This window comes from Drosophila hydei, unplaced genomic scaffold, assembly GCF_003285905.1.
Source record: "Drosophila hydei strain 15085-1641.00,03,60 unplaced genomic scaffold, DhydRS2 tig00000426-arrow-arrow-pilon, whole genome shotgun sequence".
NCBI lineage: Eukaryota > Metazoa > Arthropoda > Insecta > Diptera > Drosophilidae > Drosophila > Drosophila hydei.
In genome coordinates, this window is record NW_022045728.1 from 41995 (window position 1) to 61864 (window position 19870).

The 19870-nt window shown below is 40.4% G+C and overlaps 1 protein-coding gene across 1 annotated transcript; it reads right to left on the reverse strand.

Annotated features, from left to right (window-relative positions):
* LOC111593026 (small G protein signaling modulator 1) lies at positions 1-14941 on the reverse strand. Its single transcript, XM_023305578.2, has 9 exons — positions 14810-14941; positions 3452-3926; positions 3160-3379; positions 2385-3102; positions 1995-2294; positions 902-1932; positions 521-825; positions 149-426; positions 1-89 (listed from the first exon to the last, which is right to left on the reverse strand). The coding sequence occupies exons 1-9, from the start codon at positions 14826-14828 to the stop codon at positions 1-3; spliced, it is 3435 nt and encodes a 1144-aa protein (XP_023161346.2). The 5' UTR covers positions 14829-14941.
* Positions 14942-19870: the final 4929 nt, after the last annotated feature.

The following is a 19870-nucleotide window of genomic DNA, read 5'->3' on the forward strand; positions in this document are numbered from 1 at the left end:
CTACTTGTTCTCAATAATCATCTGCAGCTGTAGCACCAGACTCCGTGCCAGCTGAAGCACTGCCTGGGCATTGTGACGCTCGGCCATTTCTGAAAGGCATCAGATGATCAGATATTATATATTTAAGCAAATTCCCGATTGATCTTACCGTTAAAGAACTTGATGACATCTGTAAAGTCCATGCTGTTGGACAAAATGATGTCGCGATAGGTTTCGAGCAGCGCCAGCGCCAGGAAGAGCACAAAATGCCCGGAGGCAATGTGCTTGGCCGCCCAGATCACCTCCCAGGTGGCAAAGACATCGTCATAGATGAGCTCGCGCTTGAAGTCCAAGAGGAACCAGCGGTAGCAGAAATAGAAGTGCGTATAGTCCCCATTCGAGTCCATTAGGTCGTACATCTCCGAGTCCAGTATCTGAATGAGCGAGCTGACCACGAGGGAGACAGAGAGACAGAGAGAGAGAGAAGGCAATCGAGATAAGAGACAGATAGAGTGGAGCGCATAGATATAGAGATAGATACCGCATATTGGCGAAATGCATGTCCATGGCACCACCGCTGGGAAAGTTCTCGATCATGCGCTCCATCAGCTTGCAGAAGCAGCTGTAGCTGAGCGATTCATCATCGAAGATGACCAGCAGTGGAGCGACCAGGTCGCACATGCCCTGCATGTAGCCCACATCCAGATGCTCCCACACATACGTCGATATCACATTGCGCAGCTTGTCCAGATTCTCGCTGGCAAAGTACCAATAGTTGCGATCGCAGCGCTGCACATCCTTCTCGATCCGATGCAGATTTAGACCAAACTGTTCCAGCAGCTCGCTCTGTCAATAGAGGAATCGAGTCGATTGTGAGATACCTATGATACGAGGTACGAGGTGAAGGCATGTGGGAACTTACGCTGTAGACACCGCCATTGGAGCTGGCAGGCGAGGCGCAGGCCGATTTTGGCTGCTGCAGTGCATCCAGATTGGGCGCATTGCTGCCAGTCGCTTCCAATTGCTCGCTGAGCGGCGGCATCTGGCTGCTGCTGCCAGCCTTGGGACTGCGCTCCCAGCTGCCGCCGTTGTCCACGGAAGCGTTTGTAATGATGACAGCGGCTGCCTGCTGTGGCTTGGCTGGCTCTTCGTCGTCGGGCAGCTGTGCCTGCAGATCATCGGCGCTGAGGTACTCTGGGCTGAGCACGCTGCGCGTATCGCCCGGCTGTGGTGCACCACCAACGGTCTCATAGGAGGATGTCGTCGAGGTCGAGCAGCTTGGCTCCTTGTCCAGGGACTTGGCGACAATCGTTTTGTCCGCTGTCATTTGTGGACTATCTACTTGCTGCTTCGGCTTGATATCGTCTTGCTCCGGCTCGTCATCCTCGTCGAGATCATCGAGGCCCTCGTCAACATGGCCAGAATCGGTGCTGGTTTTCATAGCTCGTGGAATGGGCTTTACGCTCAGATGCGTGGCGCTGACGCTGACCGCCTCCTGGTGCAGCTGCTGCCGTTGCTCGTCGTCAAACTCAAGATCTCCCGGATCGGATATATCCGAAATGTCCTCAAACACCTCGTTCTCCAGCTCGCCAGCATCCAGGTCTGCGGCGCGCACGGTGCGCTCATTGCCGCTATTACTGCCCGAGCTGAGCTTGGCCACAGCCCTGGCCGTCTTCTCCTTTTCGCGCTGCTGCACAATGGCATCCACGGCCAGCCACTCGCTCATCGTGGTCTCGTAGTAGTGCTTGCAGGTCTCGTCCTGCTTGAGGCGCTCCTCCTCTGTGGTGCCGAAGGCATAGTGGCCCAGCAGATAGGGCCAGACCTCCTTGCGCAGTTCCGGCTTGACGCCCCCAAAGTAGATCAGGCGATAGAACTCGGTGGAGTCCTGCAGCATGCCATCCGCATTGAGCAGTTGCCAGCGCTCCTTGGTCAGGCCCTCCTCGTCGGCTTTCACTTTGTTGATAGTTAGAAACGAGAATAAAATAATAATCACAAGGCCTCACAGGGGCACTCACTCTCTGGTGTGATCCGTCCGTGAACCAGACCCGACAGATGCGTCCTCACGGTGGATAGATGACGACAGTAGGCCAGCCAGCCATAGAAGGCGCGCGAGATGATCTGACGACGCATCGTCGAGCAGACCATCTCGATGCTGGCGTTCTGGTTGTGCTGCTGCAGCAGCGGCGACTCCATTGGATACTGGTCAATCGATAGGCTCTTGTTGGAGCAGTCGCTGCTGCCAGTTGTCGAGCAGCTGCTCAGTTGAGCGCGTCTTGGCGTGCTGCGCACAAAGTCGAGTATGGAGTGCGTTGCAGCTGAGCAAAGTGAAGAATTCAAATTAGAAAATGATTAGCGAACGGAAGCAGGGGGGGGGGGGGGGGGGGCAGCGGAAGCAGGAAGCCTACCAAACTCCTCGTGGCGGCTCTTGCTGACTATGCGAAAGACATAATCGATGGGCGTCTCGTCCACCGACTCCATGACCGATGGCAAAATGCGCCGTCGCATGCTCTTGGGCCAGAGAAACATTTTGCCGATGCCGCGCTGCGACCAGAGCGGCGGATCGAGCTGGCCATGCGGCAGCAGGCCCGTCTCCAAGCAGCTGAGAAACTGTTGCATGTGCCCGCCTTCCGGGAAGTGTATGGGCGGCCGCTGTACGCCGTCCTGTCCGACCAGAATGACGGTGCCGCCGCTGTCCTCGCCGCGACTCTGATGACAGTGCACGTAGACGATTTCATCGACATTGATGTTGAGGGCGTATGCCCAGTAGATCTCCTTGTCGATGTCCTCGTCCTCGGCGTCGTTGTAGCCGTTCATCAGCTGATTCGGCGTCCACTTGATGGTCAGCGTTTGGATGTGCTGATGCAGGCTCAGATAGCCGGGCATCAGCTCCGCCACGTCCTTCGGCTGGACGTGGACGTTGTTCTTGCCATAGAGCAGTGTGGCCTTGGCATTCTGATGCAGTGACTCCACGTAGTCCTTGGCCACGGTGGCGGAAGCAATCGACTTGAACGAACAGCTGCTGGCGTCATCCGAGCTGGTGTTCAAGCTGCGCTTGAAGTTTATAATCGCCGGGCGCGAGCAGGTGGACGAGGAGCGGCGACAGCTGATCCGATGACGTTGCAACTAGGAAATAATTCGATTCAGTCGCCATAAAAGAGATGTGTGGACATTGAGGCATACCAGCTCATCGGCATGCGGATCGGTCCAATAGTGATCCGCTGTTTTGGCACGCGTAAAGTCCAGGGCACAGGGACCCACCAGCAGGGAGCTGAGTATGGAGCCATAGTCCGGATCGGCAACCAGAGAGTCACGATCGTAATAGCTCTGAGCATTGCTCACCAGATACTCGATGATCTTGGTCAGGCGCTTCTCATACAGGGCCAGGCGTATCCAGAGATATCTGAGGGAGCGACACAGAGAGTGGGTTAGAGAGAGAGGGAGAAAGAGTGGTTGGGCTGCCACTGCTACTCACTTCATGGTAACCAAGGACATGCTGTTGCTGGCGCTGACCGACACCGATGCCGCTACCGAGGCAGATGTGGAGCCGGAGGCTGTTGCTGTTGCTGTTGCTGTTGTTGCATTGTTGGTCGACATGGAGTTGCTGCTGCTCTTCTTGAGCATCGGCGGTCGATTGAAGCTGTCGCTGCTCGAGGAGGAGCGCTTGTTGGGATCGCTGGCCTCGATGTCCTGGACCAGCTTGCTAATGTGCTCCGCCTCGGCACAGGTCTTGGCTATCTTGTGCAGCAGCGCCGTTGTCGACGAGGTCTTGAAGAGACCGAGCGCCCGACGTCGCAGTCCCTGGCTGAGGCAGGCCTCCACAGCGGCGCAGAGCGATGTCACCGAGCTGCTATCCTCGTGCACGTACTTCTTGGTGACAGCCTCCTCCATTAGCTGTTTGACCTCCTTCTTAACGCTCGCAATGAGCCGCTCCTTAAAGTCCATGCCATCTGTGAATGCCAGCAGGAGCAAAGAGTCAACATTAGCGCTCGGCTACCAACTGTGCTAGCCACGCGAATCTCATAAAAGTAAACCCCGTGGGGCCTTAAAGCGAAATCACAGCCATGACGGCCGCACCCACACGCCCATCCTGGCCAGCTCCCTGCCGTCCCTGTTGTCCCTGTTGTCGCTGTTACGCTTTGAAACTCAATATGCTCAACATGTGCTGGCAGCGACCGCCACCCAAAAGACCCCACATTAAATTAATACAGACGACCCGTGTGCCCAGCCGCTGGGCAGACTACGGCCACACCTCACCATGGACGGCAGCCATCCAATGGCCGACAAATGCTAATGGCATTTGCACTCAAAATTCATGATGACTTCCGGCTACGTATAATTTAATTTTCATTAATTGCTTTCCATTTTCCCCCCACCCCTACAGCCCCCGCCCACGCCCCCTCCTGCCCCATGTACCAAATGCAAATGTCAAACCAGTCTGTCTAAAGCTACACAAAGTTCTGCTGCATGCAGCTGGCTTAAGCGAAGGCCAAAGTTTATTAGGTGCAGAAAAGCAAATTTCCAAATGTGACACAAAATCAAATTCAACGAAACAAGTTGAAAACTTCTCTAATTAGTAGAGTGCGTCGAGTTGCCAGTGGCGCTACCGGGCAGCAGTCACCCAACCATCCATCTATGCCGCCAACGTGGCATATTGAATATGGGAAATTGAGACTTGGAAGCTGCGAGTCATTGATAGCTTTTGGGCGAAGCACAAAATTTATTAAAATCGATATTGAAATGTGAACTATTTGAACTGTACTCAAACATTTCAAGTGCTGAAGTTACCTCATTTGGCTTTAAAGTATATACAAATATCTATAATAAGAATGAGCTCATCTATAAACTTTTACTTTGACTCAAATAAAAACATTTAAAAATTGAATTTATAATCAAAATTATATATATATATATATATATATATATATATATATATATATATATATATATATATATATATATATATATATATATATATATATATATATATATATAATTTATAATAAAAATTGCATTATATATATATAATTTATAATAAAAAATGCATTATATATATATACAATTTATAATAAAAATTGCATTATATATATATATATAATTTATATTAAAAAATGCATTATATATATAATTTATAATAAAAATTGCATTATATATATATCGTATTGACAGCAAACTGTGGATCTTTAAACATATGCCGCTTAAGATTATATTACAAATCGTAGCAGCATTCTAAACACGAATTAGTCGAGACTTTTCTAAGGTCTCTCAGTATGATGTATGCAGCAAAGCTCTGTGAGTGCAAAACACAGAATTTTTTTGGCTACATTTAAGTTCCTATAACAGCTTCAGATTCAGCATGATAAAAAATTATATTTTATTATATTATTATTATATAATAATTATATTTGCTTATATTATTATTATATAGTAATTATTATTTTATTATATTATAATTATATAATAAACTTAATATATTTTATGTAATTAGATGTTTTTTGGATTCCAGCTTAATGAAAATATATCAAAATTTAGTTGTTTAAAAAAATAGTAGCATAATCAAAAAGAAAAAATTTTTATTTGGTTTAGTGTAGTGGAACACTACTATTTTTTTGAACAGTCGTGTAATTCCTGAATTAAATCTAGATTCATGACAAAGCATAGACTTTTTTGTAAAGAATTTTAAATATGGAATTTATATATCACAACTAGATTACTTATGCCTGAAATTTAAGAAGACCAACTACCTATTTTTTTTTTATATAAATATATATAATTATATAAATATATAGAACGATTCATACGACGCACATACAGTATACAGTATGTATGATAAAATCAAAGAATTATTTAAAAAAAAAGAAAATTAAAAAAAAAAGAAATTATTCAAATTGAAAATTTCAATATTTAAATTTATATATATATATATATATATATATATATATATATATTTTTTTTTTTTTTTTTATATTAATAAAACGGACTTTAATACATAGAAAAATTAATAACAATATTTAAATATGATTTATGTATATATATATATATATATTTATAAATATAAAAAATATATATGCATATATATATATATATATATATATATATATATATATATATATATATATGTATATATATTTTTTTTTATATTAATAAAACTGGCTTTAATACATAGAATTAATTAAAAAATTAAAAAATTAAAATACGATGTATTTAAATATTGTCATTAAGTCGTATTTAAATATTGTTATTAATTTTCCTATGTATTAAAGTCCATTTTATTAATATAAAAAATATATTTTTGTATTTTATTATAATTTAAATTTGTGTAACTTTAAGAAAAAACACCCAATATGTATTCTAAATATTTGCATTACATCTGGCCGATAGGACGCGCTGAAAAGTGTCAGCCCATGGCACAGGAAAGGTAAACAACGCACACAAAATATGCAAACTGTAAATGCTGTGCTTAATGAATTATGCTCGCGGCACGAATGTTAAATGAAATCTCGCATTGCTCGAGCTGAAATCGCAGGCGACACAAATGTGGCATGTAGCAAGCGGCAACTGTGGCACACTGACAGTGTGGCAGTTGCCGCTTGCGAGTCGCTGATTAAATCGCTGCATATATTTGCAAAAGGATTGCCACACAATGCTTGCAGCGTGCAGCTGCCACCAAGTCGTGCCACAGCGTTAAAGCTGCGTCAGCGCTAAACGTGTGCTGGGTCACAGCTGTTTTGTCGCCAAATGGGGCCAGACACAGCTGGGCGCTGTGGCTTTTATGTGTGTCGGTCTGGCGACAATACGCTGTCTGGGCAGGCAATGGCCGGCAGACAGGAGGACCTGCATGGCCAGCGTGGCCAGCCTGGCCAGCCGGGGCCACATGCTGAAATGAAATGCGTACATGGCTGCCACGAGTACAACATGCCGCTAACTGGCTGGCGTCATGCGCCATTAAAGAAAAAACATAGAGGGGGAGAGGGGCGTGTGGCACCGTCACTAAGGTGGTTAGGTGTTTGTACTTGGGTAGCTTAATTGCTGCTCTTTTGTTGCACCCTCCACATTTGCAACATTTTGCCATTGCACTTAATTAGTCTTTAAGTGTTATTTACAGCGGTCAGCAGCAACAAGAACTCAAAGTGACAACGAGCCCATGGCAGAAACTTTTAATAAACTCATTTTTATTAAAAAGAAGACATAACACAAGCACACACACACACCCACACACCCACACACAGCCACACTGACATAAAATGTTGGAGAAATGTAAACACGAGTGCAAAGATCAACTTTAGCCACACTTTGCGGCGCTTGTATTTGCTTTGCACTCATATACCCAGGAGTACTACAAATTAGTCTAGCAGTATGTGAGGCTCAGAGACAGCCTGCTCAGGCAGGCATAAATGATATATGTTTATATATTCTTTGACGCCTGCTTCTTTCAGTTGAAGACTTTTAATTAGATACTTGAACTTGCTTTTAATAATTTCCAATTAAAGTAATACAGATCTGTCATATGGAGCTGTAGCAAAAGGTCTGCTTTTGTAACTATTGAAACTTGATCACTTTCATATCTATTCCAGCCTGAACATGGCTGACTTTATTTGACCTTTGCCTTTACTCGACTTGATCCATGTGCCCTATGCCATGGTAAACTACAGCCATAGACACTAGAATTTAATTTAAAAGGCAGTTTCTCATAAGTTGTTTAGCTCATTCAGCATCTTAGATCATATAAATATCTTACAAATTATGGCGATTTTTTGTGTATGTTTTTTCATTATTATTTATTCTTAAATATAGCTATTTTTTGCCCTCAAAGTCATATCCAACAAGTACTATACACTTGTGCGAAAAGTCTTTTCAAAATATAATTTTCCTTCAGCTCTTCCCGGCTTTAGCTGCTCAATCAATTCACAATTTCGTGCGCAGATCAGTTCACCCAAAGGCACAAGACAAGCGAAAATCAAAGTTCAAATATCGATCAACATTCGCAATACTTTCTAAGCGCACCTCGTAGATCTAGAAAAAGAAATTGGCACAAAATCAATTTTTTGTGGCAAGAGCTTGGCTGCTGCTTTCAAATAATTGCAGCTAAATCTGAAACGCAGCAAACATGAAGCCCATCAAAGACGTGCCCCATCGACTTGCTGCAAATCAAATCATTTCTCTCTGTGCCGCAGAGCATTGAATATTCGTCATATTCAAAAGGTTGAGTTTTTTTCATGATTTTTAATTTATTTTCATTTATTGCGCTCGCATTTTATTTGTTTATTTGGCCGCTGCGTGCGCATGAAATGAGTGCAAACAACACATAGTTAATTGTCGGGTAGCTGAATGTCATGTGCAAATCTCATTTGTTGCTGTTGTTGTTGTGGTTGGTGCTTTTTATGATGACATTGGCATTGGTGGCAAACAGAGCGTGCCGCAACGCATTGCTCTGGGATAAAGCAAATTAAGTGCAAGGCCAAGACCAGCATCCATCCATCCAAAGACCATCCAATCCCCATGGGCACTACGGGGCCGTGTGGTCCTGTGGCCGCTTGGCCGCGTGGGCGAGTGTGGCACAAGTTCTTAAATTGTGAAGCCAGTGCTGACGGCCAGTTCTTAAGCCAAAAATCTGTGCATTTCATTTGAAAGTCGAGGCGTATATCAATTTACCTCGGTGGCATCGTAAATTCATTAGGCCGCGGCATAAAATGCCAAATTAATGGCTCAAATGGCTCAACCGCATTTCAGCTCCTGCGGCTCAGCAATTTAATTGCCACACGAACACGAAACACGCCAAAAAAACTTAAAAATAAACCCGCATATTTTTGCTCTAATGCGCGTTAGCTAAATGTTCTCCTCTTTTTTAATATATATATATATATCTATTTATATTTGTATATATATATATGGATATTGGTATTCAAGAAGGGACTGACGGCTGCTTTGGGTTTTATTTTTGGGCTGCTGCTGCTGCTGCTGTGCGCTATCTTTGCAAATGATTTGACCCTTGAATGTCATGACCCGTATCACAGTCTATGCCAGATGCAAACACGAAATACGTTTCGTTTCACTGGGAAAAATCATCATATTCGACAGCTGACACAAAATTGTTGGCAACGGTGCGCAAAATATCTGAACATGTTTTATATTTGATTTCGTTTTCAATAATTTGAATTTATTATTATTTCGAGGTAAGCTTAAAAGAGAAATATTGCGTTTTAATAATAATAAAAATTAGAAGAAAAAAATAATCAAAAATCCCTTTTTGTCTAAGACAGAATTAGAGCAAAATAAATATATTTCTTAAATAACAAATAATTTCGATTATCAGAAAAAAGTTAATACAATTAAAGAGTAAAGCTTTTAATTTGTGAGTAATTAATATCATAATTATAAAAACAAATGTTTTATACACATTTAATTGGATTACAAACAGAAAAAAGGGAAAGAAATTTTTTTTAAATATTTCTAAGGCACAATAAATATTTAAAAATGTTCTTAAATATTTTAACTACTCGAATCCTTGAAATTTATCAAGAAAATATCATCAAAAATAGAATACTTTTTGTTATTTATTTTTTATATGTTATCTTTTCAATATTTTTTTGTTATTTATTTTAAAATATATTGTTTTAAATTTTGTTTCTAATTATTTAAAAAAAAATTTCTAAAGTTTTTTTTTGTTTTTTATTTTTTAAATAATTTTTTTAAATTAATATCTTGGTTTTTTATTTTTTAATTAATTTGTTTATAAAAATTAGTTTCTGTTATTTATTTTTTGAATATTTTATTTTAAATATTAGGTTTTGTTATTTAGTTTAAAAAATTATTTTGTTTTATAAGTTGTTTTAAATCATTTTGTTCCAATTTATTTTTTAATATTTTGTTTGTAAAATTTATTTTCTTATTTATTTTTTAAATAGTTTTGTTCCCATTTATTTTTCAAATATATTTGAAAATTTGTCTTCAATTTAAATCTATTTGTTACTAAATTTAATAAATAATTTATAAAACAATAAAAAAAAAATAGATCATAATTATTGGAATGCAAATAATGGGAAAATATTGCGTTACATTTCGAGTATTTTCAGACTGCTTCTGCGAGTCTAATAAGAATCTGTAAGAAGATTCTTAACTTATGTAAATGAAAATTTCTTAACTCTACCAAAGTGTTTGAACGTTATTTAAAACTGCTTTTGAGTACAATCAAATAACAGCAAAATATAAAATAAATGAAAAAAATTAGATAATTGTGCAGCTGTCATTATTATATACAAGATATAGTTTTTGTAACTATCTTCTAAGGTAACATATATATATATATATATATATATATATATATATATATATATTTAGTGTAACATAAATATATTAATTTACACAACATGTTGTATCCTTTAAGATAATATCCAGGATGCTAGCCGTTAATTCACGACTTAATTCGGTTGTTAAAGTAGTATATATGAGCGCATTCGCATAGTATATTGTGTGGCTGGCTATCTCTATTTAGTGTCGGACACAGCCCGAACGACTGTATAACATTATCTGTTTATTTGAGTTTGTTATGTGCCCCGTGAGTTTTATCAAAGTGCCAACTATTTTTATGGAATTAAGATAAACTCTTAATTAGGCGCAAACTGGCGCAGGCGTGAAACCAAGGCCGCGCTCCGGAATTGTGTGCGGGTCCCGGGTCGCAGGTCCCCGGCTACCGGGGACCGGGACATCTGTTGCTTTGCGTTATTGACAGTGTTGCTGGTGTTGTTGTTGTTGTCGTGGCTGTTTTTATCGCTAATGCTCGTGATATTGTTCATGGCGTACGTTTGCCAAATGAGTTTTTGCTGCCCAATGCTATCACCAGCAGCAGCAGCAGCAGCAGCGACCCGCATGGAAATTATCAACCCACACACACGCCAGGCACACGAAGTGTGTGCGCACATTAATTTATATAAAATATATATACATATACGTATACTTATATATATATATATATATATATATATATATATGCTGTATATTTAACACGCAAACTGCATTAAGATTCAAACATGAAGCGAGCGCTCCACAGCTGAAGGCCCAAGAAGCGTTGCCTACTTATTTGGGCCAGTCTTGGAATTTTATAGTTTTTGCGCTGACAGCTGTTGTAGCTAAATGTCAGCAATTTGCCGAGTTCACTTTAATTAAATAGCTGCTCGTCATCATTATCATCAAGAGCAGCAGCAGCAGCAGTGGCAGCAGCAACAACCCACGCATATTTTGCAGTGCAATTTAACTTTGATTTCCATTTCCATTTTCAATTTGCATTTTTCTTTGTTTGCTTGGCTTAATTAGAAATTCTATTCGCTGCTTGTCTCTGCCTGTGAGCGCGTGGGCCAATTGCAATTTCAATTTCAGCCAGAATGCTTTGCAATATGGCCACTGCTTGGAGATTTCAATTGTTCCAGTTGGCGTAGCTGGCGACGACGGCACAAGTTGCTTTATCTTTCAGCTTGTCGCGCTGACAATTGCAGTGCAAAGGTCAAAGTGAAATGCGTATTTCTAGCAAATTGGCATTCAACTGCATACACACAAATATATATATATATATATATATATATATATATATATATATATATATATATATGACTATGGCTCGCTTCTTTGTCAAGTCGACTTCGAGCTCACATTTCATGTTCCGCATTCTGGGAACTTGATGCTGTTATATTTTGAGCTTGCTTCAAGATTCTGGCTTTCAGCTCAGTCAAGTATTATAAATTTTCACTTTGATATGTTGGCCCTGAATGCGAGTGAGACTTAAGGTTCCCCTGGCAAAAATCCAGCTCAGAAGCCCACTACACACGTCGCCAGATTATTTATTGATACATATATATTTTCCGTGGAAAATATGTTTCATCTAAGTGTCATATGCCACATATGTTGCGATTGACTGCCGCAACGTCAACACGCACAGCTTAAAAGTGCCATCTAAAAATTTCAAAATAAAAACCCAAAGGAAGCAGGCGGCATTATGTCACGAGCAGACATGCAACATTCTCTTTGTAATGCTTCTCTGGCAGCGAACCAGCTCTTAGCTGAGCTAAGCTCATCTGGCTTTCTGCAGATGTCTCTGTGTGTGGGTGTGTGTGTGAATTATATTGTCTGCTAAGCTGAAGCCCTCATAACAATACCTACGATGAGTTGAGTTGAGTTGCGTACATAAACAAACGCCCACCAGCCATCGGCTGCGCGTATTCCTTGCTCAATTCAGCTGCCCATTGGCTTCTCATTCATAAAAGTTTTACGCACTCGAGATTAATGCTCGCAGTCGGCCTAGGCTAACTAAGTAAAGAGACAACGGCACGGACTCAGACTTATTGCCTTAAACTGTATTTCAGCTAAGCAAGTCTGCTTTGCGGCTTTAGAGACTAATTAACTTCAAGAAACTAGCAAATCCATTTTCTATTTCTTTGCCCAGCTACTCACTCTGTAAAAGTCATTGTAAATATGCAGAAGAGTTTTAATTACCGGCAACCTGCGCTTGGCTTTCGCTAGTCTGCCAATGCGCAAAGGTAGCCCAGCGCCGCCTCGCCTGAGGCGCTCTTCGACATAATTCTGTACACCAAGTTGTGCAGAAGAAGTTGCGGTCTGTGCCAGCTTATATACACAATGCGGATGCCTGATTCTGGTTGGGGCAGCAGTCCTCGTTGCCATTATCTATGGAAAGCTCTATACTTTTGAGACATGACTATATACAGCAGTAGATGATTTATAATCAAATGGCATATATTATTAAAAAATTGTACATCTAAATGTTATCGATAACTTAAGCAACAACTGGAATATAGTTATTAAAAATAATATCACTCTTGCTGGGTCACTGCATTATGTATCAATAAATTTATTTACCAATATTTTATAAGCCTTTGAGATAAATTGATAAAGAAACATGACTATATACAGCAGTAGATGATTTATAATCAAATGGCATATATTATGAATTAATTGTACATCTAAATGTTATCGATAACTTAAGCAACAACTGGAATAGAGTTATTTAAAATAATATCACTCTTGCTGGGTCACTGCATTATGTATCAATAAATTTATTTACCAATATTTTATAAGCCTTTGAGATAATTTGATTACTAAACATGACTATATACAGCAGTAGATGATTTATAATTAAATGGCATATATTATTAAAAAATTGTACATCTAAATGTTATCGATAACTTAAGCAACAACTGGAATATAGTTATTAAAAATAATATCACTCTTGCTGGGTCACTGCATTATGTATCAATAAATTTATTTACCAATATTTTATAAGCCTTTGAGATAAATTGATAAAGAAACATGACTATATACAGCAGTAGATGATTTATAATCAAATGGCATATATTATTAAAAAATTGTACATCTAAATGTTATCGATAACTTAAGCAACAACTGGAATATAGTTATTAAAAATAATATCACTCTTGCTGGGTCACTGCATTATGTATCAATAAATTTATTTACCAATATTTTATAAGCCTTTGAGATAAATTGATAAAGAAACATGACTATATACAGCAGTAGATGATTTATAATGAATTGGCATATATTATGAATTAATTGTACATCTAAATGTTATCGATAACTTAAGCAACAACTGGAATAGAGTTATTAAAAATAATATCACTCTTGCTGGGTCACTGCATTTACCGACATTTTATAAGCCTCTGAGCTGGATAAGGAAACAGGACTAGATCTCTAATATATATGTATACATATATAAATATTGCATATAAGTAAAGTTAGCTCTATTCTTTGCCTAATGCATTTCGCATGCCTGCGTCTGGCAGAAGGCAAGCCAAGCCACGCATGCAATATGCCCACAAGCAATGCAGAGCCCCTGCTGTTCAGCACATTGAAAGCTGTAAAAGAAATCTTTAGAAAGCTGAGCTCAGAAATACCCTTATCGACACTTAAGGCAGATGTCATACAATACATTTAGATAACAGCAGTCCTATGGCTGCTGAAGAGTCGCCCCAATGCATAGATCAAGAGAGATTTCTGGCAAAGCTGCAAGAGCTGCATATTTAGGGATCAACTAACGTGATGCGCCGTAATAGTAGATTAAAAGGTTGCTGGAATGCGTCGGGCGCGAACAGCAGGAGCAGGAAATGTGCTCGTGACATACGCATATAAAAACAATTTGTGCTAAAGTATTTCCCTGTGGCTCCCCCCGGCTTCATAGTACGCGAAGCTAATCCGGTTTTCTGCAGCTGTCTGTGTGTTGTCCTCGTAACAAAGCCCACGACTTTGAGTTACGTACATAAACAAACGCCCACATGCAGTCGGCTGTGCGTATTCCTTGCTCAATTCAGCTGCCCATTGACTTCTCATTCATAAAAGTTTTACGCACTCAAGATTAATGCTCGCAGCTAACTAAGCGACAGCTGCCTTCAGCTGCACAGCAGCTAGGCCTGAACTAACTTGGCTAGCACAAACACTTAACATATCTTTGGGCCTTTGAGCTGTTGGCTACTTAGTCTTAGTCTTGGCATCGCTGAGGCGCCTTGCATTTGTATTTGTGACTAGCTTAGTCAGGTGGCTGCAGCCTGCAGCTCGCAGTTCTCTGCCTGCAGTGTCTTCAAACTGCTGCTGCATACAACCAGGCGCGGCAGCGACACACACACACACAGAGAGTGTGAGAGAGAGAGAGAGAGAGAGAGAGAGAGAGAGAGGTTGCAAGCGTTTTAGAGTCGCGCCAATCAGATTCCTGCAGCATTATTAGTTGACCCAATTATGAATATTTTCGACTATTACAACAAATTAGAGCATGCATATTACGAAGGTGTGTGTATATGTATATGTGTTGGCTAAATACCTGCAGTTGTTTGCACCATGTTGCCAGCCCTAAAGCAGCGAAGCTTTTAACTTTTACACACGCGCGCGTAAAATATGTATATACATATACAGAATATGTATATGTTTCTTTTTTGTTATTTTATTTATGTAGTCTGTCGGATCTGCTGTGTGTGCGTGCGTGCGTGCGTATGTGCGTGCGGTTTCAGCAACGGTCCACGTTGCGTATAAGTAATTTCTTGCTAACTGTGTCCTTCTTTGTCAAGTCGACTTCGAGCTCACATTTCATGTTCCGCATTCTGGGAACTTGATGCTGTTATATTTTGAGCTTGCTTCAAGATTCTGGCTTTCAGCTCAGTCAAGTATTATAAATTTTCACTTTGATATGTTGGCCCTGAATGCGAGTGAGACTTAAGGTTCCCCTGGCAAAAATCCAGCTCAGAAGCCCACTACACACGTCGCCAGATTATTTATTGATACATATATATTTTCCGTGGAAAATATGTTTCATCTAAGTGTCATATGCCACATATGTTGCGATTGACTGCCGCAACGTCAACACGCACAGCTTAAAAGTGCCATCTAAAAAATTTCAAAATAAAAACCCAAAGGAAGCAGGCGGCATTATGTCACGAGCAGACATGCAACATTCTCTTTGTAATGCTTCTCTGGCAGCGAACCAGCTCTTAGCTGAGCTAAGCTCATCTGGCTTTCTGCAGATGTCTCTGTGTGTGGGTGTGTGTGTGAATTATATTGTCTGCTAAGCTGAAGCCCTCATAACAATACCTACGATGAGTTGAGTTGAGTTGCGTACATAAACAAACGCCCACCAGCCATCGGCTGCGCGTATTCCTTGCTCAATTCAGCTGCCCATTGGCTTCTCATTCATAAAAGTTTTACGCACTCGAGATTAATGCTCGCAGTCGGCCTAGGCTAACTAAGTAAAGAGACAACGGCACGGACTCAGACTTATTGCCTTAAACTGTATTTCAGCTAAGCAAGTCTGCTTTGCGGCTTTAGAGACTAATTAACTTCAAGAAACTAGCAAATCCATTTTCTATTTCTTTGCCCAGCTACTCACTCTGTAAAAGTCATTGTAAATATGCAGAAGAGTTTTAATTACCGGCAACCTGCGCTTGGCTTTCGCTAGTCTGCCAATGCGCAAAGGTAGCCCAGCGCCGCCTCGCCTGAGGCGCTCTTCGACATAATTCTGTACACCAAGTTGTGCAGAAGAAGTTGCGGTCTGTGCCAGCTTATATACACAATGCGGATGCCTGATTCTGGTTGGGGCAGCAGTCCTCGTTGCCATTATCTATGGAAAGCTCTATACTTTTGAGTGTAATTGCTTTTTGTTTTGCCTTCGCCTTGGACGCTGGCTGCAGGGGCAAATTAATGATGTCCAGACAGAGCACGGGCATCAGTTAGGAACGTTAATGGCACCGACTGTTGCTGACATGTGAGTCGAGAATGACGGCACTGTCGCTGACAGCTAGACCCTGCTGCTGCTGCTCCTGCTGCTGCTGCTGCTACGCAGCTTTTAGCTTTCTATGTTTTATGGCCATGCTCCAGAAAGCGTGCCAACGCCTTCGAAATTCCCAGTGCTCGGCGCCCCGAATGCTTTCGATGCGTGCCTATTTGCCTCACATTAGCTTTGTGCTCTGTAACTGTCAGTTGGGGTCCTGCTTGAATACACACCAAGGCAGCGTGGCATGACAAAATAAATACACTGAGATGATGTGTGGAATGCCAGCGAAGGGCCGCATGGCCCTCTGCCAGTATGAAACGATGATGCAGATAGAAACGCTGACATTTCTATCACAAAGGGAAACATTTCTGCCTGAATTGGAATGCGTAGCCAACCATCAAATACTCTAATATACCTATTCACTAGCCCCAACTTTAAATTGTTGGCAAAAATCTATTAACGCCACAAAATCTTTATTTATTTAGCAACTAGAATGTGGCCAACTGAGGGCAGTAGCAAACGAAATGGCAGTAAAATGATAGCAATTTCAATTATTACATTGTTAACATTACTTATTTTGAAGCTACATTCCTGCCTTTAATTATGAAATATTTAATTACATCATTTGCTTTCTCAGCGGTTGCAGCTGGAAGTGCTTCAAGGTAGCGGCACAACTTTCACTTTGACCATAGCAGCATTCGCCGAAATGCGTTTCTTGTGATGCGAATATCTATATCTGGATGTTTTGCACTTTGTACCAATCTCTACTCGAGTGTGCTTATAGTTAAACCTTTCAACTGCTGACTGCTGACTGCTGACTGCTGACTGAAGCCATATTGAGCATCACGCTGCATATTTACGACAGAGGCAAAGTTTGATAACCTTTTATGAATATTATTTCATGCACTTAGCAGGCGTTAAATGCTTAACAAATAAATGGCAAATATTATTGAATACTTTTACATCTAAATGTAATCGATAACTTAAGCAACTGCTGAAATATAGTTATTGAAAATGGTATTACTCTTGCTGGGTCACTGCATTGCGTGTCAAAACTAGATTTACAGACCTGTGATAAGCCTTTGAGATAATTTGATAAAGAAACATGACTATATACAGCAGTAGATGATTTATAATCAAATGGCATATATTATTAAAAAATTGTACATCTAAATGTTATCGATAACTTAAGCAACAACTGGAATATAGTTATTAAAAATAATATCACTCTTGCTGGGTCACTGCATTATGTATCAATAAATTTATTTACCAATATTTTATAAGCCTTTGAGATAAATTGATAAAGAAACATGACTATATACAGCAGTAGATGATTTATAATCAAATGGCATATATTATGAATTAATTGTACATCTAAATGTTATCGATAACTTAAGCAACAACTGGAATAGAGTTATTTAAAATAATATCACTCTTGCTGGGTCACTGCATTATGTATCAATAAATTTATTTACCAATATTTTATAAGCCTTTGAGATAATTTGATTACTAAACATGACTATATACAGCAGTAGATGATTTATAATTAAATGGCATATATTATTAAAAAATTGTACATCTAAATGTTATCGATAACTTAAGCAACAACTGGAATATAGTTATTAAAAATAATATCACTCTTGCTGGGTCACTGCATTATGTATCAATAAATTTATTTACCAATATTTTATAAGCCTTTGAGATAAATTGATAAAGAAACATGACTATATACAGCAGTAGATGATTTATAATCAAATGGCATATATTATTAAAAAATTGTACATCTAAATGTTATCGATAACTTAAGCAACAACTGGAATATAGTTATTAAAAATAATATCACTCTTGCTGGGTCACTGCATTATGTATCAATAAATTTATTTACCAATATTTTATAAGCCTTTGAGATAAATTGATAAAGAAACATGACTATATACAGCAGTAGATGATTTATAATGAATTGGCATATATTATGAATTAATTGTACATCTAAATGTTATCGATAACTTAAGCAACAACTGGAATAGAGTTATTAAAAATAATATCACTCTTGCTGGGTCACTGCATTTACCGACATTTTATAAGCCTCTGAGCTGGATAAGGAAACAGGACTAGATCTCTAATATATATGTATACATATATAAATATTGCATATAAGTAAAGTTAGCTCTATTCTTTGCCTAATGCATTTCGCATGCCTGCGTCTGGCAGAAGGCAAGCCAAGCCACGCATGCAATATGCCCACAAGCAATGCAGAGCCCCTGCTGTTCAGCACATTGAAAGCTGTAAAAGAAATCTTTAGAAAGCTGAGCTCAGAAATACCCTTATCGACACTTAAGGCAGATGTCATACAATACATTTAGATAACAGCAGTCCTATGGCTGCTGAAGAGTCGCCCCAATGCATAGATCAAGAGAGATTTCTGGCAAAGCTGCAAGAGCTGCATATTTAGGGATCAACTAACGTGATGCGCCGTAATAGTAGATTAAAAGGTTGCTGGAATGCGTCGGGCGCGAACAGCAGGAGCAGGAAATGTGCTCGTGACATACGCATATAAAAACAATTTGTGCTAAAGTATTTCCCTGTGGCTCCCCCCGGCTTCATAGTACGCGAAGCTAATCCGGTTTTCTGCAGCTGTCTGTGTGTTGTCCTCGTAACAAAGCCCACGACTTTAAGTTACGTACATAAACAAACGCCCACATGCAGTCGGCTGTGCGTATTCCTTGCTCAATTCAGCTGCCCATTGACTTTTCATTCATAAAAGTTTTACGCACTCAAGATTAATGCTCGCAGCTAACTAAGCGACAGCGGCCTTCAGCTGCACAGCAGCTAGGCCTGAACTAACTTGGCTAGCACAAACACTTAACATTTCTTTGGGCCTTTGAGCTGTTGGTTACTTAGTCTTAGTCTTGGCATCGCTGAGGCGCCTTGCATTTGTATTTGTGACTAGCTTAGTCAGGTGGCTGCAGCCTGCAGCTCGCAGTTCTCTGCCTGCAGTGTCTTCAAACTGCTGCTGCATACAACCAGGCGCGGCAGCGACACACACACACACAGAGAGTGTGAGAGAGAGAGAGAGAGAGAGAGAGAGAGGTTGCAAGCGTTTTAGAGTCGCGCCAATCAGATTCCTGCAGCATTATTAGTTGACCCAATTATGAATATTTTCGACTATTACAACAAATTAGAGCATGCATATTACGAAGGTGTGTGTATATGTATATGTGTTGGCTAAATACCTGCAGTTGTTTGCACCATGTTGCCAGCCCTAAAGCAGCGAAGCTTTTAACTTTTACACACGCGCGCGTAAAATATGTATATACATATACAGAATATGTATATGTTTCTTTTTTGTTATTTTATTTATGTAGTCTGTCGGATCTGCTGTGTGTGCGTGCGTGCGTGCGTATGTGCGTGCGGTTTCAGCAACGGTCCACGTTGCGTATAAGTAATTTCTTGCTAACTGTGTCCTGTTTACAATAATAATGCTCGCTGGTTCCTGCTATCGCTTTCACTTTCATTTAGCCAGCTCGGCTCGCTTATTTACTAGTTGCTGGCTGACTGCGTTTTATACAGAATTTGGCATGCTGCCGCTGGGGAGCAACGTACGCTGCTGTTGCTGTA